At 35.7% G+C, this 25,193-nt stretch overlaps 5 protein-coding genes across 10 annotated transcripts; 2 read left to right on the forward strand and 3 right to left on the reverse strand.

Annotated features, from left to right (window-relative positions):
* Positions 1-876: 876 nt before the first annotated feature.
* On the reverse strand, positions 877-1,377 carry LOC130742795 (auxin-responsive protein SAUR71-like). The gene has a single exon (XM_057594892.1). It carries the CDS (start codon positions 1,308-1,310, stop codon positions 981-983), a length of 330 nt encoding a protein of 109 aa, XP_057450875.1. The 5' UTR covers positions 1,311-1,377; the 3' UTR covers positions 877-980.
* Positions 1,378-4,832: 3,455 nt separating this feature from the next.
* Positions 4,833-5,345, reverse strand: LOC130743104 (auxin-responsive protein SAUR71-like). The gene has a single exon (XM_057595219.1). The coding sequence runs from the start codon at positions 5,277-5,279 to the stop codon at positions 4,950-4,952; it is 330 nt and encodes a 109-aa protein (XP_057451202.1). The 5' UTR covers positions 5,280-5,345; the 3' UTR covers positions 4,833-4,949.
* Positions 5,346-8,457: 3,112 nt separating this feature from the next.
* LOC130746422 (uncharacterized) lies at positions 8,458-11,559 on the reverse strand. The gene is made up of 5 exons (XM_057599045.1): positions 11,266-11,559; positions 10,186-11,036; positions 10,015-10,070; positions 9,868-9,939; positions 8,458-9,641 (listed from the first exon to the last, which is right to left on the reverse strand). The coding sequence occupies exons 2-5, from the start codon at positions 10,324-10,326 to the stop codon at positions 9,587-9,589; spliced, it is 324 nt and encodes a 107-aa protein (XP_057455028.1). The 5' UTR covers positions 10,327-11,036; positions 11,266-11,559; the 3' UTR covers positions 8,458-9,586.
* Positions 11,560-11,660: 101 nt separating this feature from the next.
* Positions 11,661-14,404, forward strand: LOC130746421 (probable complex I intermediate-associated protein 30). The gene is made up of 6 exons (XM_057599044.1): positions 11,661-11,863; positions 11,984-12,097; positions 12,214-12,359; positions 12,498-12,578; positions 12,694-12,792; positions 14,079-14,404. Exons 1-6 carry the CDS (start codon positions 11,812-11,814, stop codon positions 14,265-14,267), a joined length of 681 nt encoding a protein of 226 aa, XP_057455027.1. The 5' UTR covers positions 11,661-11,811; the 3' UTR covers positions 14,268-14,404.
* Positions 14,405-19,089: 4,685 nt separating this feature from the next.
* LOC130746418 (uncharacterized) lies at positions 19,090-23,546 on the forward strand. Of its 6 annotated transcripts, none has more exons than XM_057599041.1 (7): positions 19,090-19,737; positions 20,081-20,174; positions 20,312-20,379; positions 21,315-21,371; positions 21,969-22,208; positions 22,820-22,894; positions 23,075-23,215. In XM_057599041.1, the coding sequence occupies exons 1-6, from the start codon at positions 19,633-19,635 to the stop codon at positions 22,847-22,849; spliced, it is 594 nt and encodes a 197-aa protein (XP_057455024.1). In that variant the 5' UTR covers positions 19,090-19,632; the 3' UTR covers positions 22,850-22,894; positions 23,075-23,215. The 6 variants fall into 6 exon arrangements, with proteins under 6 accessions (XP_057455024.1, XP_057455025.1, XP_057455022.1 ...); XM_057599042.1 differs by having other exon boundaries at positions 23,071-23,209; XM_057599039.1 differs by lacking the exon at positions 22,820-22,894 and having other exon boundaries at positions 23,071-23,546.
* The last annotated feature ends 1,647 nt before the right edge of the window (positions 23,547-25,193 follow it).

The following is a 25,193-nucleotide window of genomic DNA, read 5'->3' on the forward strand; positions in this document are numbered from 1 at the left end:
TTCAACACACCCTTATAAATGTCTCACAGCTATTTTACCGATGAGCTATACACGAAAGTTTTAGTCACACATGCAATTCAGTCAAATTACATACGTCTGTGACTAGAGAGCAACTATAATTCCGTTTTATTGATTCGTTCCGAATACAATAATTAGAGTTTCAGTGTTACAAACATTTATATATAAGAATACTAATAATCCATATTATAGAAAAACCTCTAAACCGTGCCGCGGGGGGCTATACCCCTTGCCCACTTGACATAGCATGAACCATAACAATAGTACGCTCAAAACAAAATTTGGTTAAACAGTTCACTCAATTTAAGGGTTATGTAAAGTTGGGCCAAGCCACATGAAGAAACCCAACAAAAAAAATGTTCGTTTACACTGGTTGAAGGTTCAGGTGGCGGTGAGAGAGAGGAAGTAGGGATTGCGAGAGATAACGTTTGAGATTGTGAAGACTGTTCCAAGCTTCCGTGGGTGCTATGCTACTAAGCGAGGCTTTTTGTTTTTCAACATTTCAAACTCTCACTCATTCATTCTGTTGGACCATTCTGTTACTGAAATTTTTTGGTAACTTTACATGAACATGTTGTTTGATTCTTTCCCGAACTCATGTGCGCTCTGGAACAATAGTTTCGTGCTACCTCACTAGTTACTAGCACTAGAGTTTGCAACTTCCTTTAATTTAATTTCAGCAGGCTTTTGAATGTTTTCATTGTTACCCAGGTTATTCCTCTGAGTCTCTGCATTTAACTGAAATCGAATAGTTTGCTCATTTTATAGGAACTAAAAACTTATGCCCAATAAAAGGATATGTATTTGAAAGTTTTCATCATATCCGATCCTACACTAATTACAGTAACAATATCCTGATAAAGAATGAATATAAATCCATTTACAAAGTGGCTACCCAGTACCCACTGTAACTACTTTGAACAAAAACAATAGGACAAGAAATGGAGGAAAACTGAATGTCTCTAATTTGTCACAACCCTCCTAATCTTAATTTTTAGCTTTCTGTTGGAGTTTGTGATAAACCACTCTTCAAAAGCTTGTACTTCGAATGGGATCCTGAGAACTCCTTCATTCATGAACCCATATTCTTCTGCAGTCCTACCTAGAAGCTCGCAGAAAAATGCATCACGGAGTGCTTTTATGTGAACAACAAATCTCATGCAAGTGTCCTCATTTGTGCCAACACAAATTGGAACATAACCTTTAGGAGCCAGCAATAGAGGACCTTCTATGTGCTTCTGAGCACTGCCAGCACCAACCCATTTACTTAACTTGCTTCCTTTAGCTCCCATTGCCCTTAATTTCTTTTTCTCTGCTTATCAGAACTTGATATTTAGCCCTGGTTAAATGTAATTGTAATTGTAATTGTACGTGTTAAGGTACTTGATGATGTCCTTGCTATACTCCAGCTCCCTTAAATAGTTGTTGATTTTGAAACAAATTTTGTTTCAACTGTGAAGCTAAAACTGATAGCTATATGCGGTTGTACTTTGTATAATTGCCTAATCCCCCACATCACGTGTCAAGCAGTTGGAAAATTTTCTCTCTTACCATGACACTTTTGTTGTTTTCTTTGCGATTAATCTACCAACATTATTTAACAATTTCCCTGTTAAACTTTGATATTATTTTTGTCATTTTGTTGCAAAAGCATAGCATTTTCATCTTGCCAGCAAGAATGATTCTTTATACTTTTACTGAATTCTTCAACAGGTCTTTCAATTATCGTTTCATTCACGGATGCTTTAGATTCTTGAAGACTTTCTAATTATGAGTCTCAATTTATTATTAGCTATTAAAATTTCATCAATTTAAGGGAAAATGAATGTATTAAACGAAAGAATAGAGGCAGCGCACAATACATTACTACATTAGCTTAAAGGAAAGCAATTAAATATGGAAAAGCATTCTCAACTCACATAATATCTGGAAAATTAAAAGCTAACTTATAAATAAAATCATGCTCTATTACTAGTTCTACGAGCGAAAGAAAAGAAGAAAAAAAAGTCAAATTAAGATACTAAAACTCAACAATCACCCAACACCGACCCAAAGTAAGACCATATCAGTTCTAGATTTTAGTCAGGCGTCAAACGATACTCAGCAATCCGTCTCAAAGATCACCTAATAGAAACCAAGGTTTGTCAAAATCTCTCAATGTCCACCGAAAGCACAAGGTCTCCGCCATAAGAGGGGACAAAACACGATCCAATGAGCCACAACCAACAACTACAAGGAGTCCCCCACCCTCCCGAACAACAAAAGCTAAGCCAACCTCACCTGAATCTAGATAAGTTAATAATATTTATTTAATATGTATGTTCTTACACGGACCTAACACTCTCAGATCTAGGGTTTAGAGCCATAAAAGTATAGAATGAAGATAACATGACTTATTGTTATAGTGAGGCTAAACCCTAACCCTAAGTCTAATACATATTGGTCTCGCTATAGCTTAATGGGCCTCCAAACGGGACTAGCCCAACTCTCGGTAACCCCTTCTAAGTATAGAGGTGGACTCGCCCCAAATCCAAGGTTCCCCTTATGTAGGGTTGAGCCGCCCGGATCAGGGTGGGACTAGTCCAAATGCCCACAAGACGTTGAGTTTGAAGCTTAAGGACGAAGTGCGTCTTTATTCGTATCGGCCTCGCTTGACCTTCGCTTTGCCCTGCTTCAATCGCTCGCTTGCCCATAAGCCATTAAGACTTATGCATAACGAATTTAGCCACTTGTCTCGACCCTCCTTGATCACTCACCTGGCATGCTCGCAAGAGGTTGAGTCTCTGACGCAAAGACAAATGTTTCACGACCATGCCTCTCCGCAGTGACAAGTGACGTCATCCACATGCGCTACAATGGTCGTGTACCATACTGTTGTGATTGCAGAAGATTCTTATTTATCGCCACGCCTTGAGTAGCAAGCACCATAAAGGGGTGTCCCTTTGTGAAACATCACGTCTTTCACGAGGAACATCAACCATCAGACATTGTGAATTCAAAACTCATGATCACGTTGTAATGCCGCCTCAGAAACCCTAATTAGCGTGATTAGCATTGATTGTGTTGGCTAGCCATAAATGCATCGCTTCCAATAATCCAATCAGAAAGCGCGTTGAGACAACGCATCCCATTCCCACACTCCTCCCCCTCTGTATATATAGAAGGAAAGGCACCAGAAGTACATTTTTGAAAAAATTAAGTACAAATCCCTAAAAATTAACTAAAATTCATAAACGAATCTAGAAAAATGAAGGTAAAAACAACTACTAAACTAACTAAAAAACGCAAAAAAATTGTTGAGATGACATAAAAAGTACTAAACTAAGTCGAAAATCCCTATAAATCTCAAGGTTAATACATTTTCTTTTTAAGGATACAAAAATTAAGGAGTAAGTCAAGTCAAATGACATTTGTAAGTTAAGCGAATCAAACCCGAGAGAGCACTATAACATAGCAATACATATACATATTACAACCTAAGCTGGCATGCCTTAAACCCCCAATAAACATTGCAAACCTAAAAGCAAAGGAAAAATAAAAAATACCATCAAACCGTACACAATTGAAATCCAAAATCCAAAAGTAAAATTGAATCCTCCAAATCTCCAGCTCTGTTATTCCAATTTTAGTTCATTTTACCTTGATAAAGATAAGTTTGTGTCGCGTAATTCTACTAGTACATTTTATGGAAGCTAAATTTGAATCGTGTCATTACACTCTAAACTTTAGAGGAGAACCCAAATAAAGCCTAAGGGTGGGTAGTGATGACCGTGGGATGAGGCTGTGAAAGCTCGCTGAAGGTGGTCTCTAGTGGTTGATGATCGCAGACTGTGGTGAAGTGGTCGATGGTGGTGTCGCGCGGTTGTTGGTGGTCACTGTCGTGGGTGGAGGCTCTAGTGCTGGCTGTAGAGACAGCTGCGGAGGAAAGAAAAGAAGAAAAAACTCACATATTAGGGTACCAAAACCACCTATTATAGTAGAAAACTCACCAATTGTTGACATAAATACCTCCATAGAAAATAAGAAGCCTCCCTAAAGGTGGGAGAACTCCAAAGGAGGATGGCAGTCGCACAAGAAGTTTTCCCTAAAAGATGGAAGATAGATGTATAGTCTGATTTGCAAGGTTTGAATCATGCATCTTACATAGTGTTTGATTTGAGGGGAACAGATGGGAGGGGAGGGTGAGTGGATTTTGTTTTTAAACTTATTGTGTTTGGTTCCATTTCTATAAGTGAATGGGAGGGGAATAGAGTGCGTCAAAAGTCCTCATAACTCAATTTTTTCTCCCCTTCAAAACGTGGACAATATTGGAGGGAAACGTTTCTTTATATAATAATGTATTCTTTATAGTTTTAAGACTCTTTTCAAAGTAGAGGTAATTAAAGAAAATTTGTTTTAAAATATCTCTCTTTCCCTCATGAACTAATTAAACAAGATGTTATTTCCCCTCAAATCTCCTCCTACCCCTCTCAATCTAATATGATAAGAATTAAAATCACAAACATTCGTCTGCCCCAAATTAAAATCTCTCACCTCTCATCTCATCAGTTGAACCAAACACATCCTTAGAAATGTCTCATGGCATGAGCTATTTTAATTATAGTACACTCAATATTTGGGCATACTAGCACTAGAGTTTGCAACTTCCTTTATTTTAATTTCAGGGTTTTTAATGTTTTCATTGTTACCCAGGTAATTGCTCTGCGTCTCTGCATATCTTAACTTAACAAATCAAGTTTTTATAGGAACTAAAACTTATTAAACCCACAAAAAAATATATGTATTTGAAAATTTTCATCATATCCTGCACTAATTACAGTAACAATATCCTGTTAAAGAATGAATACAAAACCATTTACAAGTGGCTACCAGTACCCACATGTAACTACTTTGAACAAAAACCATAGGACAAGAAGGAAAACTGAATGTCTCTAATTTGCCACTACCCTCCTAATCTTAATTTTAAGCTTTCTACTGGAGTTTGTGATAAACCACTCTTCAAATGCTTGGGCTTCGAATGGAATCCTGAGAACTCCTTCATTCATGAACCCATATTCTTCTGCAGTCCTACCTAGAAGCTCGCAGAAAAATGCATCACGAAGTGCTTTTATGTGAACAATAAATCGCATGCAAGTGTCCTCATTTGTGCCAACACAAATTGGAACATAGCCTTTAGGAGCCAGCAACAGAGGACCTTCTATGTGCTTCTGAGCACTGCCAGCACCAACCCATTTACTTAACTTGCTTCCTTTAGCTCCCATTGCCCTTAACTTCTTTTTCTCTGCTTATCAGAACTTGATAGCTCTGTGTAAATGTAATTGTAATTGTACGTGTTAAGGTACTTGATGATGTGCTTGCTACATTCCAGGTCCCTTAAATAGTTGTTGATTTTGAAACAAATTTTGTTTCAACTGTGAAGCTAAAACTGATAGCTATATGCAGTTGTGCTTTGTATAATTGCCTAATCCCACACCATGTGTCCATCAGTTAGAAATTTTTCTCGCTTACCATGACATTTTTGTTGTTTTCCTTGCAATTAATCTACCAACATTATTTAACAATTACCCTTTTGGTCTTTGATATCATTTTTGTCATTTTATAGCACAACGTAGCATTTTCATCCTTCCATCAAGAATGGTTCTTTATAGTTTTACTGAATTCTTCAGCAGGTCTTTCAATTATCGTTTCATTGACGGATTCCTTACATTCTTGAAGACTTTCTAAATTCTAATTTGTCTCTGTTTATTATTAATTGCTAAAATTTCTTTTGTTGATTAAAAAAATCTTAAGAAAATCCGGATAAGTTGTTGTTGAGAAATTTCACATTAACTAGGATATAGTCAAGATAGTTATTAAGTTAGATTTGGAATATGTTAAGTCTCCAAAATTCTAACATGGTATCATAGTCTATCATAAATTCACTAAGTATGGTCAAGACAGGTCTTATATATAAGAAGATATTCTTCATCTCTTAAGCTAGTTTTTTTCCTAGAGTTAGGCCTCTCAAATTTTAATAGTTATAGAATTTTTTTTTTGTCTTAGCTAAGATATTTTCACAACTAGTAGTCGTGACTAGGGATGACAATTACCACCTGAAGATGGGGCCCTGGCCTTGAAGGATTTTTCCCCTGGAATGAAAATATACCTAATAAGAATTTGGGGACAGGGTTGAGGATCACTATCCTTACCCTTGGGGCTTTACGCGCATATATATAAGTAAATATACAATAACACACTTTTAAATATTGAATTATTTACGATGAAGATTTCACGTATGGACTTGTGTGAAGATGGGGAACGAGAATGGAGTGAAAATTCACCATGCCACATGGAATGGGTGAGGCGGGGACAGAGAAGAGATGTGAGGACTAGGAGCGAGAAGACACTCGCCGCCCCCGCATTCGCCTCACGCGGGTGTCATCCCTAGTTGTGACACTAATATGTGCCTTATAGTCCGCGAACTAAGTTGTAGGGTTGTAGGGGATGGCAGTGAGTTTTTTCCATTCACAAGAGTTTACCCTCGAACCCCAAATGAACAATCCAGTATTTTATTTTCAATTATATTTTTGTCATCCAAAAAAATTCATTTATTTTCAATCTTTAAAAAAAAGTCATTTGCATTACTCCCTCTATTATTTAACACGACATTGATCACCATTATTTTACTAAAAGCATTGCACTAACATCTCCTGATGTTTATCATTATTGCACTCACATCATCACAATTTTTTTTACATGTACAAGTTTAATCGCAATCATAATTATTACTTTTTTTAATCAATAATTGTGATGACTTATTTTATTTCACCTACGACATTTGACACATTTAAAGGAGTCAAGTCCCCTCGGAAGAAATGTCTCAGAACTCTTTTTTTTTGTACATCGAAAAGATAAATTGCATCCGTCAGGAATCGATCACTTGATCTTCCCTACCCAAGTCATATGTCCCCAGCTCCTACCACTTGAGCTATATCTTAAAACTCTTTTAACACATGAGCTAGGAACAACTTTTTAATTATAGTACACTAGTACTTTTACCCGTGCGATGCACGGGGATGCTCATTTTCGTTTATCGTGTGATTTTAAAAATAAATATGTGTTGTTTTTGTTATGTTTATTAAAAGACAATTTAAGGATTAAAAGAAAAGATTATATTAAGTGTATTTTGCTTCTAACAATTCAATTATTGTAAAAAAAAAAAACAATTCAATTATTAACTTCCGTAAAATAAAATGTTCATTCTCGCATGTTAACTCTTAAATAAGTTTTTAACTCATACATTTTATATTAAATAAATTATACATATATCAATCATGTTCAATTATTAACTCACTGTCAAAACAAATTACTCTAAAATAAAGTGTATTTTGTTGGCTATCTTCTGATTAAAACATTGAGTTTGTGATTAATGTTTCTTATAGTGTGTCATAGAGCAAGTTGCATTCCTGCGCTCAATGTTAAATGAATCATATATAAATTTTTTAATTAACAACTAAAGAATTTTTAAACATACTCATTAATATTTCAGTTATTCAAATAAGAACATGAATTGGTATTTAAATGTTTAACTTCAGTTTCAATATATCTTTCATCTTTCAGTAACGGTTTCTAAAGCATTAAACATCTCTTTTACTATGTTTCAAGAAAAAATACTATGATCTGATTGTAAAATATCTGTTAGAAGCACAACTGCAGAAATTAAAATACCGAAGGACCAAAGGAAAAACTGAAAATGAAATCAATAGATATTGAAAGATTCAAGTTATAGACAAATAAAATTAAGTTAAAGTTAAATTTTTTTAAAAATAATTGAAGGTGGACATAATAGTTAGCTCATTTCATCCCTTAACCACTATGAGATTGAAAGTTCAATCTCCGCTCATGGGAATAAAGCGCATATTGTGATTAACCGTTTACCACCACAGCAAGATGATAATCATTATTGTCTTTGGTAAATACTCTAGACTCACCCAAAAAACATATACTCCTAAGTAAAATATTCATTCTCTTTGTTAAGTTTCAACTTTTATAATTTATATTATAAAAATTATTTATAAATATGAATGTGTTTTTTTATCTCCATATATCATATTTTCACTATTAGCTAGGTTATTATATCAATATAAAAAACATAAAAAACTAAAATAATGTGTAAGTGTGCTTTTTCTTCTAATAATTAAAAGTTAAAATATCTATCTACTCTTAAATTAAATGTTCATTGTCTAGCATTAAGTTTTACTTTTTAAATGTTATATTAAAAAATCATATATAAATTATTAATGTGTTTTCATCATAATACTCGATTATCACATCACTGGACCAACTCCCAGGCCCCATGAGATAATGTCAATCTACAAACACAAAACATGAAGCTACTAAACTCATCCACCTCATACTATGAAAACTAACATAATGCAGGACAATGCTTGACAAACTTGATTAACGAAAAACTGGAGACTTGAGATATGATTAAGATATTTGTCATTTATTCAAACAATGCAGCTCTTGGAATCAAAAGCATCTAAGAGACATTCTCCATCTTAACTTTTGATTGGTTCTCTCCAACATCAGCCCAAAGTGAAAATGAAAAAAATGTGTCTTGATCTATGCAGAAGCACTACACATTAATCGGCTGCCCTAATCCTTTGAATTTCTTCTTCTTTCCTCGAAATGTCGTCTTACAACCTTTTTCTGAATAACATGATGAGAGGAGGATGCACAACTTGCAATCTTATTGTTGCGATTAGAAGTGGATCCTGTGTTAATCCTGTAGACTGGATTGTAGTGACCAAGTGCATCTCTTAGGGTTCAATCCCCAAATAATGGATGCAACATCAATCCATACACCTTGCACTTGTAGCATTCCAACAGTGCAGCTTTGATTCCAAATAAATTTGTGAAAGGAGCCTACTTTGGTTTTTCTACATTTGAAACATCTCCCATACCACCAAGAAACCATTACCCCATTTTATAATTGCATCTGAATATTAGGTGCAGATAAATACAGCCTTAGAAGCTGCCCCTTCGCCATTCTTATTTACTGCTTCATCCGCTTACTCCATAACTACTAACCCCAACCATATACAGCTTGCATAAAGTCCCTAAAATTAATTCCTCACATGTTAAGAAGGACGATGTGGAAGACGTGGAGCTTTGGAGCTTCATGGAAGGATCCAACATGTGAGTCAAATGCCCAAACATTTCCCATCACAAACCATATGCTTGGCAAATAAAATCTCCATTGAACTTCAGCATTTGTTCATCTAAGCGTGAGCTTCTGTACGCACAGTTTTCTTCATTGTTACTTTGCTGCTCAATATCAGAAAATCCAAGAGCACCACCCAAGTCATATGAAGTTGATAGGAGCAACCGCAAAGTAGAAGCAGGTTAAGAACACACTCAATGTCACAACTCATAACCTCATAGGCCAAATAGGCTTCTCATTTTTTGAAATGGCCAGAGTGAATGTTGTGCTAGTTATTCAGTGAGCCTCCAGCCTAGTCCTCAGCTTCAACAGATACTATTCAGACCCAGTTTAGCACATAACAACTCATGAGCTGCTGAAAATCTATTGCTGGACAAATCCATTGATGTTGCACTTCTTAAAAAAGATGAGATTAAACCTGTAAATTGATTTGAAGCCAAAATTACATGACAACCTTCATAAAACCTATAGGAAAATTTGGAACATTGTATGAAATATTTATGTACGTTAGCTTTGTGGTTTTGGACCAAAACCACATTGGAACTGCAGTTAAGAACAAATATTCATGAGCACCCAAGTTTCAGTGAGGTTTATAAAACAAAGGAGGAAAAAATTGAATCATTGAAAAGGATTTCTTGTTTTACCTCACTTCATTTGTCTTTGCACCATAAGATGTGCTGAAGGCCTTTTTCCTCAGAGCACATGTTCTTCTTCCCCTTTTAAAAATATTTGGTTCATCACAATAAAAACATCATAAAAAATGGTAATAACCAAGGTGGAGTTCAGCTAACCATAGTGAGTTTGAAGTTTGAACTCCTTTCAGCTTCTTTAATTTTTTCAACTCAATCTGAAACATGCAAACATAAGCCATGTCAATGACACTGATAAGTATATAACAATTAGTTCCTTGGGTATCACATTTCAGTAGGTACCTAACAAAAAAAAACATTCATATTGCATACCTTAAGCATAGAGGTACAACCATAAACCTGAAATGTGGTAGACAAAAATGTGAGAAGCCATGACCACCACACTCTCTCAATCCATCCCAAACTCAAAATTGAGCAACTGAAAAATGCTTTGGCTGAGGTCTGCGCAGTCATGTCTGCCACCGAAATCCTAATTTGAGAAAGGAATACATGAAATTATGGGAATGCAAAAATTGCTGCATCTGTCTCATTTGAACCTGTACATTAAAAAAGAGGGTACTAATGCACTACAGAAATCATTAATCAAGCTTGCAGAGAATATATTGAGCCTTTGGTTTACTTAAAGTTTGGAAGTAGTGTGATCGGCTACAAAATCACTGCTACCTCCATGATACCATCAGCTCAAAATAAAAGAGGTGGAGTCTTATCTGAACATAACAAATCAAATAAACTAATAGCAAAGTAAATAAAATGAGATGTGAATATATATAAATACTACATCGTGCCATATAAATTGGACATGAGACCAAAAAGAGAAATGCAGCCTCGGGGTTTGAAGATGGTATGTGAACTGCAGTCTCATGAAACTCACTTGAATCATGAAAGGTTGTGAGGATAGACATTTGGTTAATGTGTCCTCTAACTGCATACATTTGTATCAAATGACATGCAACACAGTAAAAAACATTTTTTGATGCAAGCTATAACAACGCTGGTCACAGATCATAAGAGAAAGTGTCGTAATTAGACTTGAGGCACAGTGTAACTTTGTTTTGAAAAGGATAACTTTGCTGTTGTGGCTGCATCTGTATCTGGCTTTCGAGAATTTGTTGTATAACATTCTTGGAGCCATCTTTAACAACATCCACTAAGGGGCAAACTTACTGCGAGCAAGAGGGGAAAATGTTACAGAGATAAATAATGAACTTTTTTATTTCAAGTAAAGTGAGAAAGGGGAGAGTAGAAATCTTCCAAATATAAAAGTACAGTAAAATGGCAGAAGACACAAAATCTACTATACATATAGGAATATCATAATCTTCTTTCTTTTGTAAGGAAGAACATGCATGAACTGCATTTTTAATAGTAAATTGGTTATATATGAATCTTTACCTCACTGGAAAAGGGCCATTGCAAATCAACTGGAAGCTGAATGAAATCATCAAATTTGCAGTGGATCCTTGACTGAAGCAGAGATGGTCAGATACATGAAATCCTCTGAGGAAGAATGTGAATCCTTGGCTGATTTTATATATTCAAAACCCTAGAGAAGGAGAAGGGTTTCAGATGAAATGGAATGAAAGAGTGAAACTGATTGAATTATGAATCAACTCAACGGTTGATTGAGATCCAGTCTGAGTGAAATAAAATGCTTTTTTACAAAAATATCCATGGCAAACTTTCATAGTTTTTGGAATAAAATGTTGAACGACTGACTTATTTGCCCGCCCTCAATGCTTCATAAACTCTGCTTTTATATATAGTATAGATAGATAGATAGATACAATTTAAGGGTTATGTAAAGTTGGCCCAAGCAAGATGAAAAAACCCAAAAAATAAGGCCCATTTACACCGGTTGGAGGTTGAGGCTGTCGTGTTCGCCGCCTGTTCGAGTGGCGGTCAGAGAAAGTTCGGCGATTGCGAGCGAGCAACAATACAATGTCGAGGTTGCGAAGACTGTTCCAATCTTCCATGGATGCTACTAAGCGAGGTTTTTCCTTTCAACATTCACTCATTCATCCATTCTGTAGCTCAAATTCTTAGTTAACTTCACATGACCACGCTGTTTGATTCGTTCTCTAACTCTTTGTGCGCATTGCAACAACCAAAGTTATCTCCGGTAGTTTCGATGATTTGATGCCTCCGCCGGAAAGATATATATTCAGCTTCAATTCCAAGCAAGAGTTAAGCAAGTGGCATTTGTATTCTGATTCTGAATATGGAGGTAGATAGATAGATAGATACATCATTTTGTGCTACCTCTTACTAGTTACTAGCACTGAAGTTTGCATCTTTCTTTGTTTTAATTTCTGGGTTTTTAATGTTTTCATTGTTATCCAGGTCTTTCATCTGCATCTCTGCAGATAACTGAATCTGAAAATGGACAAAATTCTGGAATCTTCTCTGGGAACCTTTCCCTGGATGTTACTCCGGGGTCTAAATGGAACATTAGTCGCGGTGGCTTCTGTGGAATGCGCTCAAAAAAGGTTGCCTTACAATTTAAGGATGTAATAGTGCTAGGTTTCACCTTTGTCACATGTTTTAATTATATGATTGGTGCCTGATTTTGATATTTGTTAAATGCTAAACAAGATATCATTCTGCATTTCTTTGCGTCTTTGCAGTTCGATGGCTTCATAGACTTGGATTCATATGATACGATTGCTATGAAGCTTAAAGGAGATGGCAGATGTTATATATCTACTGTGAGTGCCATTTTCATTGTCAATGCCAAAATGTTATTCTAGGAAATTTGGAGGGTTTACATTTCATTTCTCAACAGCTCTTGCAAGTGTGGTAACTAGCTTGATCTTGATGCAGATTTACACGGAGAATTGGGTCAATTCGCCTGGACAGATGGAAGATAATTCATGGCAAGCGTTTGTTTACGTGCCTAAAGGCAACTGGTATATCGCAAAGGCAAGTTCTACCTCACTGCTTACAGTCATTAAACTTATATAATTACAGACTGGACTCTCATATTGTGTTGCAATACAATTTTGTAGAAAGTGTTCTCAAATGATTTTTTAGTAACATATTGATAGGTACCCGTAGTAAGTTAGTAGTTTAGTTAGTTTGAGGAAGTTTTAGTTAGTTCTTAGTTGAGGGAGTTAGTTAGAGATTGAGAGAGGGAATATTATAAATAAGAGAGTTAATGAGAGTGTGATCATCTTTGGGATCATTTGTAATTGGAAATTAGGGAGAGCTGCTGAGACTCTCGAATTACTCAGCTACCATTGTAGATTTTATTGTTTAATATTCAGTTTCCTTGTTCTTGTTGGCTGGTTCTTATCACATATATAATGCCTGTTGCTTGTGTGCTTTTCAATCATAGACTTTCTCACTAGTTATGCCAATTAAATTATGAAAAGGTGACCTAATGGGAAAGCTTTTCCTTTGGAAAAAAAGGACTTGATATCTCAGATGGATTGAAAGCAATGTACATTGCTCTTGTAGGTTTCTATCTAATTTTCGTAGAAGTCTTATGATATGTTAGTTACTTAGTAGAGGGTTAGTGAGGTATGTTGCCTATAAGTAAGAGTGAGTTAGAGAGCATTAATTATCTTTTATATCTTTTGGATCATTTGGGTTTGGGAGTTAGGAAGGGAGCTGAGACTCTTGGTAAACTCAGAATTATTGTACAATTCTATTCTGAATAATATCAGGGTTCCTTTCACTTCACCACTGCTATGTTTTACAAAAGGTCTAGGTTGTGATTAAGAATAGTTTGACGTTTAGCTTTGACTATACCGATCTCTGGAGTATTAACAGTTCAATACATTTCATAGAATTTGCAAGTTGAAATTTGGAGAGCTTCCGAGGCATTATAGGAGGAACTTTGTGCAAAAGAAGTGCATCTTACTTGTTTATACAAAATTTGTGCTTAACGTTGCTTACATTTGACATTGAAACTGCATTTCTCAAGTTGTCTGTCATGGTTGATACTCAATTGATTGAAGTATGAAATTGACAGTGAATCAACCTGATCTCGCTGGGCATCATATGATATAGAATAGTTGTCGCTTTGTTTTGTTCATTTGTTCACTTTCTATAACTGTGAAAATGAAGTAACGGGTATGGTTGACCCATATTAGGCACTGAAATGGTGTGACTGGTGATACTTGCACATTTGGTTGCACTCTTTTCTATTTCGAATTTCAATACTGTGTCATGGATTTGCACTTATAATTTCTTTGGTTGACCAGATTCCTCTAGCTAGATATTTACCTACTTGGAGAGGGAACGTTATAGATGCAGAAATTGAAATGAATCCATCCCGTGTTCTGGGCATGTCTCTGTCAGTCAATGCGGAGGGTGGTGTCCCAGATGCTAGATCTGGACCAGGTGATTTCAGAGTTGAACTTGATTGGATCAAAGCCTTGAGGACACAATGAAGTATATAGGTTGATAAAAATAAAGAATTTTGCTCTTCTTGTAAGATGATAAATTATAAACCTATGTTGTAATAATAATGTACCTATTTATGATTTATGGTTCATGATTCATAAAGGAAAAATATATTTAGTTGTTATTCCAGTGTCAGTTCTATTCTGGTATGACTTCTAGAGAACAGAATTCATTGTTTTCATCATATTCATAGCAGAAGAATCAAGATCGATTGCCGATCGACCGCCGCCTCGAAATAAGTAGATTATTGCAGACATATTGAAGTCATCAATTAAGTGGGGGTGAATTTGATAGAAAGGTGCATTTCCACCAATCTTGTAATAGGGCCAAATACCATTATTAACCTAAGTGAGAGCTACCTGATTTCCAGCAATTTTGATGGATCACCTTACTACACTATTCTGTGAAATTGGCTGATGCAATCTTCAGAGAGGATTTTCAACTTTGATTAATTACTTTTGCTCACAATTTGATTGTCTTTTGTCATAAGCAATTAAGCATCAAGTGATTTTTGATACGCAAAATACCAAAAGTGTTAACAATTTTGACATATTATGGATCGTACAATTGGGGCACGAGATGATTTTTTCTCCTCCTTTAAATATATGCCACTACTTGGTGCTTGCTATCTTGGACTAAAGCTTAAGCTGAATAATTGATAGGAAGGTGGAATGTTGATTACTAGTATGACTTATCCCATGCATTTATTTAGGAAGAAATATCTCAATAACATCATATATAGGGCCATCAGCCAAAATGACAGAAGGTCCTAAATAATTAGAAACACTTAATACGGTTTATGTCCCCAAGGGTTAGCTCAAGTGGTAAGAGCTAGGGGACATAAGGGTGGGGAGGGGAAGGTCCAGGGTTCGAATCCTGGAAGGGAACTTTGAAGGGATTTTATAACTTACTAACAACTAACCACTAACATTTGCCTATAAAAAAAAAAAAAAAAAAACTTAATACGATTTAAGGCATTATATTCAATAATTAACAGGTGTAAAAGTAACTTTATAATGGCTGACAAAACTTTACAATGTTTAATATTGAATTAGGCGCTTATGAGAGGATACAACCCATCCTTGTTTTGCTTTAATTGAAGCTTTGAAAAGCAAATACTCGTATGCTTCCATATTGATCAACAGCCAGTCCAATCCTGTGACATATAAAAAGAAATCAGTCAGCAGCACACTGAAATCGAAAGCAAAACCACGAAAGTGCTTAGTTTACCATTCTTGAAAGGGACTTTGTGAATTAATTCACATGATAAAGGTCCTTCTTTATTTTGACCAATACCACTTGACTGTTAATTTACTATTCTTGATGCAACTTGTTTTTTATTTTATGTTTTTCCCTTTTGTCTTTCCTTTCTTTCTTTGCACCATTAACAAGTTGGAAATGTGATTAAAGTTGATGGGGCCGCATTTGTAACCAAGATGCAAGGAATTGCTTTTCGTTTATCTAGTCACACCACCCCTAAATTAGGATATACCGATACTACACCATCCATTTGTTGTTGTTATTATTGCTTCCTGAAATTAGTTTCCAGAAGTCTCTTGATTCTGAAAAATAATTTACACTATATAATGAGTGGTGTCATTAAGGGTAGAAAAAAATGAGCGGTGGAAAAAGAAATTCCCTAAGATGCAACTTGTGAAATAGTTGCCATTGCCATATGTAGTTATTTCTTTATTGGTCAATTTTAGACAGCTGAAACACTCAAAATAAATATAAACAAAAACACTGGGTGCCGTCACTCAGGAATCTCAAAATGGCGTTGAATGTTGTGGCCCCCAAACTATGAGATGTTGAGATATGGAAATTTTGTGTAGTTGGACATCCAACAATGCTAGGAAGGAAAGGATGATGTTCTGAGTCAATCCTTCGACAGCCACCCCCTTTGGTGATCATCTCAATACCGAACATCTTATTGTCAGAAAATAACATTTATAACTCTTGGCATTCATAACTAAATACCAAAGTTTAGGGACTCTTGATCTGATGATTGACTCGGTTGTCAACCCTTCGACAACCAGACTTCTGACAACCACGTAAGTAACGACCATCCCTACACCAAGATTCACCTGGGTCGATTGCCCCATCCAATCATAGCCACCCTAGAAAGAGACTTGGCCAATCGCCCTTCTACGACTACTACCTACATATGAACCTAAGTAGCCAATACATCTCTGTCACCTTACCATGTCCCATCACGAGCTCATCAACCTAGCAACAAGCGTAGGCATGGAGCTCAAGACACAGGTCCCGTTGACAAAGAAACCCTAACCATCAGATCTCTGAAAGTAGCAGAAGGCTCAACGACTGAGATTCGCCTAGAGGCTAGGCACTAATTACAACCTCCGGACCTCCCCAGCACTCTCGCGGTCACAGGTATAAAAGGCCAGACTAAAGCTTGAAATAGGTACACACTTCTTATCCAAATCGTAGGGAAATCTCAAAACTCCACAAGTCACTAACTTAAGCATCAAAGTATTTTACAAGGACCTCTTCCATACTTGACAACGGTGACGAACTCAGGATCCTTCCTTCCCCTTATTAAAGCTTCCTCAACCTCTTTCTCACCGGAGTTCAACTTTTCCTCCTCAATAAACATGCTTTTTGTTGATTTGACTGGATTAGTCCGACCAGATGTGATTATTTTTCTCGATAGAGATATAATAATCTAATTTTGACAAGTTAAATTAAGTAAGACTTTTGCACAAACATTAAGTGAACGTTACACATTTGTCTATTGTAAAACATAAAGTGAAATAATTCAGGTAGTCAGGATTTTTGTAAAAATACAATATTTCTTTTTTATTACCCGCTGTTAATTATGTTGTAGAAGAAACTGGAAACACAAACTTATAAATGAACTGTTGTGGACAAGATATTCATGCATGCTATGGCCATCATTAATCAATAATTATTTGTCCACACCTCTAAATTGAGGTGAAAAGAGGTGGAGGAGGAGAGAGATAGGAAGAAAAGAAAAAGTAAGAGTGAGAAAGTATAAGATGTGATAGATGATAAGATGAGAGAGATAGAAATAAAAATAGGTAGAAATGAAGTGTATAAATAATGAGGTGTGTATATATCATTACTCCATCATTAATGGTCCACAATTGAAAAATGAACTTTCTCCTTCAACATGCTGGAAGACAGTGCCTCCTGTCTCTTTTAACTATCTGTGGCCATCTGCTTCAGAATTCAGATTATAGTATAGCAATAGCAGTCTTCTGTGGTGTGGTGGGGCACCTGAAAATGGCCATGTAGCAGTTACTACGCCAAGCAACATATATTAGAAAAAAAACATATATGAAACATACAAATTAGGTCCAGATCATAAATTATAAAAGTAAGCAAGATTCAATACTTAGAAATTCCAATATTCAGTCTAGCGAAAGGGCAAGTTTATTTGGGTTAATTATATTTTTATTCCTCTAGTTTGGACTTTGGTGACTTTTATCCCCAAGTTTTTTTAGCTAATTAAGTTGTCCTACCTTTAAAAAAAATACAAATTTGGGCCACTTAGTCAAATCTTATATACGAAAAATCTTTAAATTTTCATTTTATATATATTCAAATATTTTACGGTTTAGGATAGATTTTTTTATACATTAGAGAGATAAATTGCATCCACTAGGGATTGTTCCTTGGACCTCTCCCTCTCAACCTACATGTCCCCTAGCTCTTACCACTAGAGCTATCATTCGGAAGATGTAGCATAAATTGAAAACCCAAAAGTAAAACAATTAGTGAGAAATGTAAAGAATTTCATAAGATATGCTGATATGAAATCAGGGTCTAAAGAGGATATTTGTTTTTACAATGATTTAATGAAATCAATTTATTAATATTTCACTTCAAGAATTTAAGTGAAAGTGAATAGGGGACTTAATTTGTAATAATTTTTAAATTTGAGGGACTGAATTTGCAAAAATAAAGTTATTTGGAGATAAAATCACACATCAACTATAATAGAAGAATTAAAAGTGCAATTAAATTTTTTGTTGGTGAAGTAATTAAACTACAAGTTACATGGGAACTGGAAAGTTTTTTTTTTATAGGCAAATGTTAGTAGTTAGTTATTAATTAGTTAGAAAATTCCTTCAAATTTCCCTTTCAGGATTCGAACCCTGGATTTTCCCTCCCCAACCCTTATGTTCCCTAGCTCGAGCTAACCTTTGGGAACTGGAAAGTACAAAATAATGTTTTACTCCTTTTTTTTCAAAATGTTCTGCTTGTTCTTATCTTGCACACTAGTTGCATGTTGTGGTGGACACATCAGGGTGTCCCTCCCTTCTTCAAACTTCCAAACCCATATTTTCAGTGCTTAGCCTCAGATATTGCTGGCTTGTGGCCCACGTCACTTTATATTCGATGGTTAAATTTAAAAAGATTGCAACATATTTTTCCTCAAACCTAACCTATTACCAAAAGTGTGCTCCACAACCTTTTATCAGTTTTTCTATCTATGGAAAAAAATCTACTCATCGCTATTCTACCGCTTAATGCGCTGACATTAACGCAAGATAAGTTTTGATGCCACCAGATATGAGAATACCTTGATAATTATGCGCGAGATCACAATTATTTGCCAGATCAGTCTGAATCTTACGACCCTCAAATGTGGAAATACCTTAATTAACACTAAAAAGTTTCTCTATTATTTATGTGACAATGACAATTGACAATTCTCAAGTGTCTGATAATATAGTGGGGCCCATGCCTAAATTTAACAATTCACAAACTCAGACACACAAAAAAGGAGTTAAAGGACATTGTTTAGGAAGAACCTTCTGGAGAGACTCTCCACAAATATCTGCATCAGCATGGAATCTTAGCCCTGCATCACCACCATCAATCCTCATCCCACAGTCAAGAAAAACAAAACAAAACATTATTATTATTATTATTCCCACACTGGTTTTATTAAATAAAACTATATAATGTATAGAAGTGAATGTCTCTGGATTGTTCATGAGGCTAAGAAGAGAAGGGAAGAGTCTTTTTCCTCTGCTCTCTTCACAGCCCAAAACAAAATGCCAACTTGTGTGTCCATGTTGACCAAATCCAACTTGTCATTCATCCAACTTATATAATTTTTATATATATATCAGATACATATAGATATATATAATCATAGACTAGTGTTATTGTTATTGTGATTGTGTCTGGGTTTAATCTTGGTTCCTCTGTTTTCTTTGATGGTTTGGTTGTGAGAAGAGAAGATTGTACTTTGGTTAGGGTTTGTTCATTCAATTCGCCGACAAGAAACTTCGGTTTCATATTTGATTGGTACTTTGGTTGTGGAAGTTAAGATTGTTGTTGTTGTTGATTTTGGGAAGAATGGCTAATGGAGGAGACAAAAGCAATGATTTCTATGCTGTTCTGGGCTTGAATAAGGAGTGCACTGAATCAGAGTTGAGGAATGCATATAAGAAACTTGCACTGGTTAGAATTGAATCTAAATGTTTCTTCTTTTCTTTTTCATGTTCTTCATATTCTCATAAATAACCCTGTTTCTGTTTCTTCAAAATCTTCTTCACATGGGTCTTGGCAAAATGTATTCAATTTTCATTCTTTGAAAGAACCCAATTATGGACTTATGGTTGACTTTCTTCCAATCCCATTAGCAGAAGAGTTTTTTTTTTGTGTTTTGGGAATTGCATGAAGTGAATTAGAGTCCATGTGTGGGGAAATGTGTGATTGAAACTGATTGAAAATGAATTGTTCTTGTGTTGGAAATTGGAGTTGTGTTGTATAGTAAGAAAGAAAATTTTGTTTGATGAGATAGAAATGGCACCCAGATCGTTGTTCAGCTTCAGGGAATTTGAAGTTTGTGGAAGAAGCTAAGAAGAAATTCCAGTCAATTCAAGAAGCTTATTCTGGTATGTAATTCTATTAAGCATTTTGCATTCCTTTAAATATTCTTATGATTGAAACATTGAGTCACTGGTTCATTTTCTCCTCCAAATTGAAGTGAAGTTGGAATTTTTAATTTGAATTGTGTTTTTCTATGTGACAGTTTTATCTGATGCGAACAAAAGATTAATGTACGACATAGGAGTTTATGATAGTGATGATGACGAAAATGTAAGTCACCCAGTTCATCTCACCTTAACATGTTCTTATGCTCTTCCTATGGCTATGTTTCATTTCATTCCCATAAGAGAAGCAGCATTAATTTTACCACCTTCTTATTGAGATTTGTCTTTTAAATTGTTGTTATTCTGCCCCCTTTCTTAAGAATTTTGCAATTTAATATATAATATGTAGAAGAGAATAAATGCGAACTTTGTTATCGGATCAGGATTGGCTGCACTCATTTTTCGACGCAGTCCCTGCGGTCATTCGATATGAGTCATATAGAAGAGAATAAATGCAAAGTTGAAGTTATTGGATCAGGAATGGCTGCAGTCATTTTTTGACGCAGTCACTGGGGTCGCTCAATATGAGTCATCCGATTAATATCGGACAGTTCTAGGTGAATAGGATATAAATACATGCTAAACATATGATATGTCGAGCGGTTTGCATTTGTGATTGCACTGCAGTCAACCGCACTAAATCCAAATCCGAAGTTATCATGTCATGTCAAATTTTAACCGTTTAAATTGTGTCTTCTTTTTTTTTGGTTCATTGGTGTTGTTCTGGCATCTGCAGTCTTGTCAGTTGTGATGTTTCTGGATTTTGCACCGTTCAATTATTTCCCCTAGTTCATCTTAACAGAGGTATCTTCGTCGGGATTGATAAGAATCCATTTTGTCCAATAAGTGCTTGACTATTATAATCAATGGAGTTGCCATAAAGGAACAAACTTTTTCATAATTCAAGTCACCTGGGTGTGTACATAGCACATGGGCATTTTGTTTAATGTTTATTGATTTCAATAAGGGAGCATAGCATAATTCATAGAATCTAGTTTGGTTTTGGAAAGGGGGTGAATTGGATCTTGTTTCCATTAAATGGAAGAGTATTCCTGAACCAATAATTTGAAACAACTAATCTAATGATGATTTTTTTTGCAGGGTATGGGAGACTTCTTGAACGAAATGGTAACAATGATGAGTCAGACTGAACCAAATGTGAGACTCTTTTTAATTCATTGGAACCTTTTTCTTTTTAATTTTGGCATGTTTGGTGGCAAAAGCTAGACAGAACAATTCGCTTAGTAGAAAAAGTTGTATCACCTTGCCCCCCCCCCCCCCCCCCAAGAAAAAGTTTCTAGATGTATACCAAAATAGCTAGTAGTTGAGAAGTAAAGACAGATAAATGACACATATTAAGGTTCATGTCTAAACACAAAATTTGCATAGCAATTTAAATTTTTCCAAGGTATTAACTAGTCTCCTCTGTTTTTCACATTAGTAAATTAAAATTAACTCGTCACTCACATATACATTTTGGGATGCTATTAAGGTCTTTGCATTCCTTGCAGTTTAGTAGTTTTTAAGAAACATCCTTGGTTAGTGACAGCTTGGATGAGAGTTTAAGGCATTAAAACAATGGTGTTAAAAGTTTGAACTATGATTTTTCCTATTTCTGCTCTGCTTTTTTACCATAAGAGGGTTAAAAGTGTGGGTATGAGAGGTAGCGTGAATATTTGGGGTATGAAAATGCCGTTGCTCTAGAAGTTTTATCAGTTTGTAGACAATTGATTAATATAAAGTTGTACAAAATAGCAGGAAAATGGGGAGGAGAGCTTTGAGGAGTTGCAAAAGCTGTTTGAAGATATGTTCCAAGCGGATATTGGATTAGGTGGAAGCTCCTCTTTTGCTGCTGCCGGTTGCTCTACTTCATCCACTTACATGACTTACAGCGAAAGTTCGAATTCAAATAAACGCAATTCCACCGAGTTTAATTTTGGGAAGGCGGAGGATTCTTCTGACTTCGATGCTCATTACCCGAACTTCTGCTTTGGGGTTAGTATACTCTACATATTTTGTGTTTTTTTAGTTGATATAAGTTATCATCCATGGTATACATATCACACCATGATTATGAGAATGATGTGGGAAAAGGCATGCTAATGTGAAATTTTGGGGCTTCAATCCCCATCCTCAACCCCCTAGAGTCCTAAAAAATTACATGCTCAGTCTTGTCTCTGTTCTTGCAAGTTATATGTATAATGAATTTTGTATGTATTGGAATTCGGGTTAGACCTAACTCTACCGAAAAAGCTAGCTCAGGGGTGATGATTGCTCTATCGTGTATAAGGATTTATTTAGCCATATCTTTAATAAATGTGGGACTTTAACAATATGATTCAGGAATGTGGGTGACAGTGAGATTCTTTCCTCTCTAGGCCTTTCTCAATACGGCAAAATTAGTCTTGAAACTAAGTATAAGTATGCCATGTAATCAGGTTTGTGATTCACTTTAAAGTAGACCTGATTTTTGAGGATGCAAAGGTTTGCATGATTTGTTAGGGTACGTAGCTTAGCAGATTATGCTATAGGTAATTTATGCATGTTGAATCTTTCTCAAGGGTCTTTTAATCAGTGGTATATTTTCTGTTGTTGATGTCCTCAAGGTCTGTCATGTAAATTATCATTATCAATGATGAGGGTACAAAACAATGGAGTATCTGTGTACGTATATGAAAGTGGTAAGTGATTCCCCTGGTCTTTGTTACAAAATGTCATCAATCTCAGGCCCTTTGGCTGGCAATGAAGTATTCTCTAAAAGCCCCAATTGTTATATCCATCATCGAACATTACATGGCATACTTCATGCATTGTATTGTATAGCTTCATCTTTATTCAGCAATTCCTTCTTGTGAAGACAGGTGAAGCAGCACCTCCAAGATATCAAGAAGGAAAACGTGGGAATTCCAGAAGGAGGAGGTAGCAGCAGACATAGAAATGGTAGAAAACAAAAAATCTCTCGCGGCCATGATGTTTCCTCTAATGACTACCCCGGAATTTCGGCTAATTAATGAACTTGATGGCATGATAGTTGATGTGCATCAATATAGCACTTTGGTTATGGGAACTCCACAATCTTTTCTGGTTGGTAAATGCTAAGCTGGTGGAAGAATTGTGATTTCATTCACAAATGCCTTGAGAATTTGTTGGTAGTGGCACCTTCATTTTATGTACTCAAAGCTGCCATTAGGAGTTGGAATTGAAATCAATTGACAACTCATTTTGGTCTCTTCCTTAATGCAGATTTCTACTATTTCCTTTTTATGGTAATTAGTCATAAGTGTAATATTGGCCATTTATTGCAGTGATGTGGTACAGCCTCCATGTTCTCTATGTTTTCTTGTTTTGCCTAAATTTGACAAGCTTAGGAAAGTTCACAAAGATTATAAGAGAACGTAAAGATAAATCACTGTTGCACCCCCCATTGACTTGTTTCATATGATGTATGATAGATTCTGTTTTCTTGCATCCTGAGAAGAAATTTCATTGCATCATGGAAACAAATGGAGCCATTGGAGTTGATGGTTGGGTGACAAGGAAAAAAGATTATTTCAAACAACATAAAAAATAGGCCGGTGTTAGGTATTAATTTTATGAATGGACGGTCCTACAGCACGTGAAGAGGGATCCCACTTGATATAAACTTGATTGATAATGAAGCAGATATTTTAGAAACACACTTGTTGATCACTTTTGGTTTTGAAAGCTTTTTGGGACCCAATTTCTAAGCATGAAGCCAAATAATTTCAATATTAGGCACTAGCATTCGTGGGTCCTTCACAGGCAATAATTGGTTTGCTTTTGCCATACAAGTTGTGGAACTAGTTTGACATGGAATGTGGATTGGTGTACGCAATTTGCCAGCATTCAGCCAAAAAGTGGAAAACTGAAAACACCACACAGACACAACTTCACAACTTGCAATGTTGCCTTCATTCTCGTTGATGGGTATTTACTATTTAGTATTAGTTTACCACCCCCACCAAGCCAAGTGTAGAGATTAACTTACACGAGTTTGTTCTAGCGGATTTAGCTCATCTAAAATGAGTGTGGTAAAGTGAGTCATATATTATTAATAAAAATAATTCAATTAATAGTGTGATGATTTAATTACTTCACTTTATAAAGTCATTGAACTTACTTTAGAGAAATTGGACCCTATCTAACTTAAGTAGAGAGGTCTTGAGTTCAAGTTTGTGTGAAAAATTTCATTATCATGGATCACGAGAAATGCAATAAAAACAATGAACAACTGGCCCAGGTTGTGGCAAGAAAGCAAGATTTTAAAGAAGCTTTAGGATTTAGGGTCTATGGAAATAATTAAGAAAAAGATAAAGGGACAATCTAGAAGAAAGGCCTACGTACAGAAGACAACCAACAAGTTGATTGCTAATTGACTTTGATTCCTGGTGGCTAGAAAACTATCTATCCTTGCTTAATTTAAGCCTTGGCAATTAGGAGCCAACTCATACTTCAACATTCATCCCCAACAAAAAAGTGGGGCAAGAATGCATCAATTAACAAACAATTGGCATCGGTGTTATGGTTTCCACTTTGAGCATTAGTTAATACTCATAGTGATTACTTAAAGTCTTTTTACTTTTAAATGCAGAAAGGTGTCATAGCCTTCATTATGACCAAATCTACATTAGATTTATATCAGTCCAGCCCAATAAAAGCATGATTAGTTAAAAAGCTACGCTGAGACAATTTAAAAAGTTTTGTAAACCTAGTTAACAAGATTATTAATATAATGTTGGGGAAAATTATAATAAATATTAGGCTTAAATAAGTTTTTTGTCCCTAACCTTTACCATATGTTTAGTTTTCATCCCTCGCCGGAGCAAAGGTGGGCTTTAGTCCCTAAAATTTGCCAAAACGTTTGGTTTTGGTCCTTCCGGAGATCTGGGTCAACGCCGGAGCTCCGGCGGCCCATGTGGCATGGTCACGTGGATTAATGAGGCCACAAATCTTTATTGA

Source organism: Lotus japonicus, chromosome 3, assembly GCF_012489685.1.
Source record: "Lotus japonicus ecotype B-129 chromosome 3, LjGifu_v1.2".
Taxonomy (NCBI): Eukaryota; Viridiplantae; Streptophyta; class Magnoliopsida; order Fabales; family Fabaceae; genus Lotus; species Lotus japonicus.

Bases quoted from the DNA above. Each gene is read 5' to 3' on its own strand.
- LOC130742795 (XM_057594892.1), bottom strand. From the start codon at position 1,310: ATGGGAGCTAAAGGAAGCAAGTTAAGTAAATGGGTTGGTGCTGGCAGT.
- LOC130743104 (XM_057595219.1), bottom strand. From the start codon at position 5,279: ATGGGAGCTAAAGGAAGCAAGTTAAGTAAATGGGTTGGTGCTGGCAGT.
- LOC130746422 (XM_057599045.1), bottom strand. From the start codon at position 10,326: ATGACTGCGCAGACCTCAGCCAAAGCATTTTTCAGTTGCTCAATTTTG. The intron at 10,071-10,185 runs GTATGCAATATG...TGCATGTTTCAG, and splicing joins GTTGTACCTCTATGCTTAAG to ATTGAGTTGAAAAAATTAAA. The intron at 9,940-10,014 runs GTTAGCTGAACT...TATTTTTAAAAG, and splicing joins CAAACTTCAAACTCACTATG to GGGAAGAAGAACATGTGCTC.
- LOC130746421 (XM_057599044.1), top strand. From the start codon at position 11,812: ATGTCGAGGTTGCGAAGACTGTTCCAATCTTCCATGGATGCTACTAAG. The intron at 12,098-12,213 runs GTAGATAGATAG...ATTGTTATCCAG, and splicing joins TTCTGATTCTGAATATGGAG to GTCTTTCATCTGCATCTCTG. The intron at 12,360-12,497 runs GTTGCCTTACAA...GCGTCTTTGCAG, and splicing joins GTGGAATGCGCTCAAAAAAG to TTCGATGGCTTCATAGACTT.
- LOC130746418 (XM_057599037.1), top strand. From the start codon at position 19,633: ATGGCTAATGGAGGAGACAAAAGCAATGATTTCTATGCTGTTCTGGGC. The intron at 20,380-21,314 runs GTAAGTCACCCA...TTTTTTTTGCAG, and splicing joins ATAGTGATGATGACGAAAAT to GGTATGGGAGACTTCTTGAA. The intron at 22,209-23,074 runs GTTAGTATACTC...TTGTGAAGACAG, and splicing joins ACCCGAACTTCTGCTTTGGG to GTGAAGCAGCACCTCCAAGA.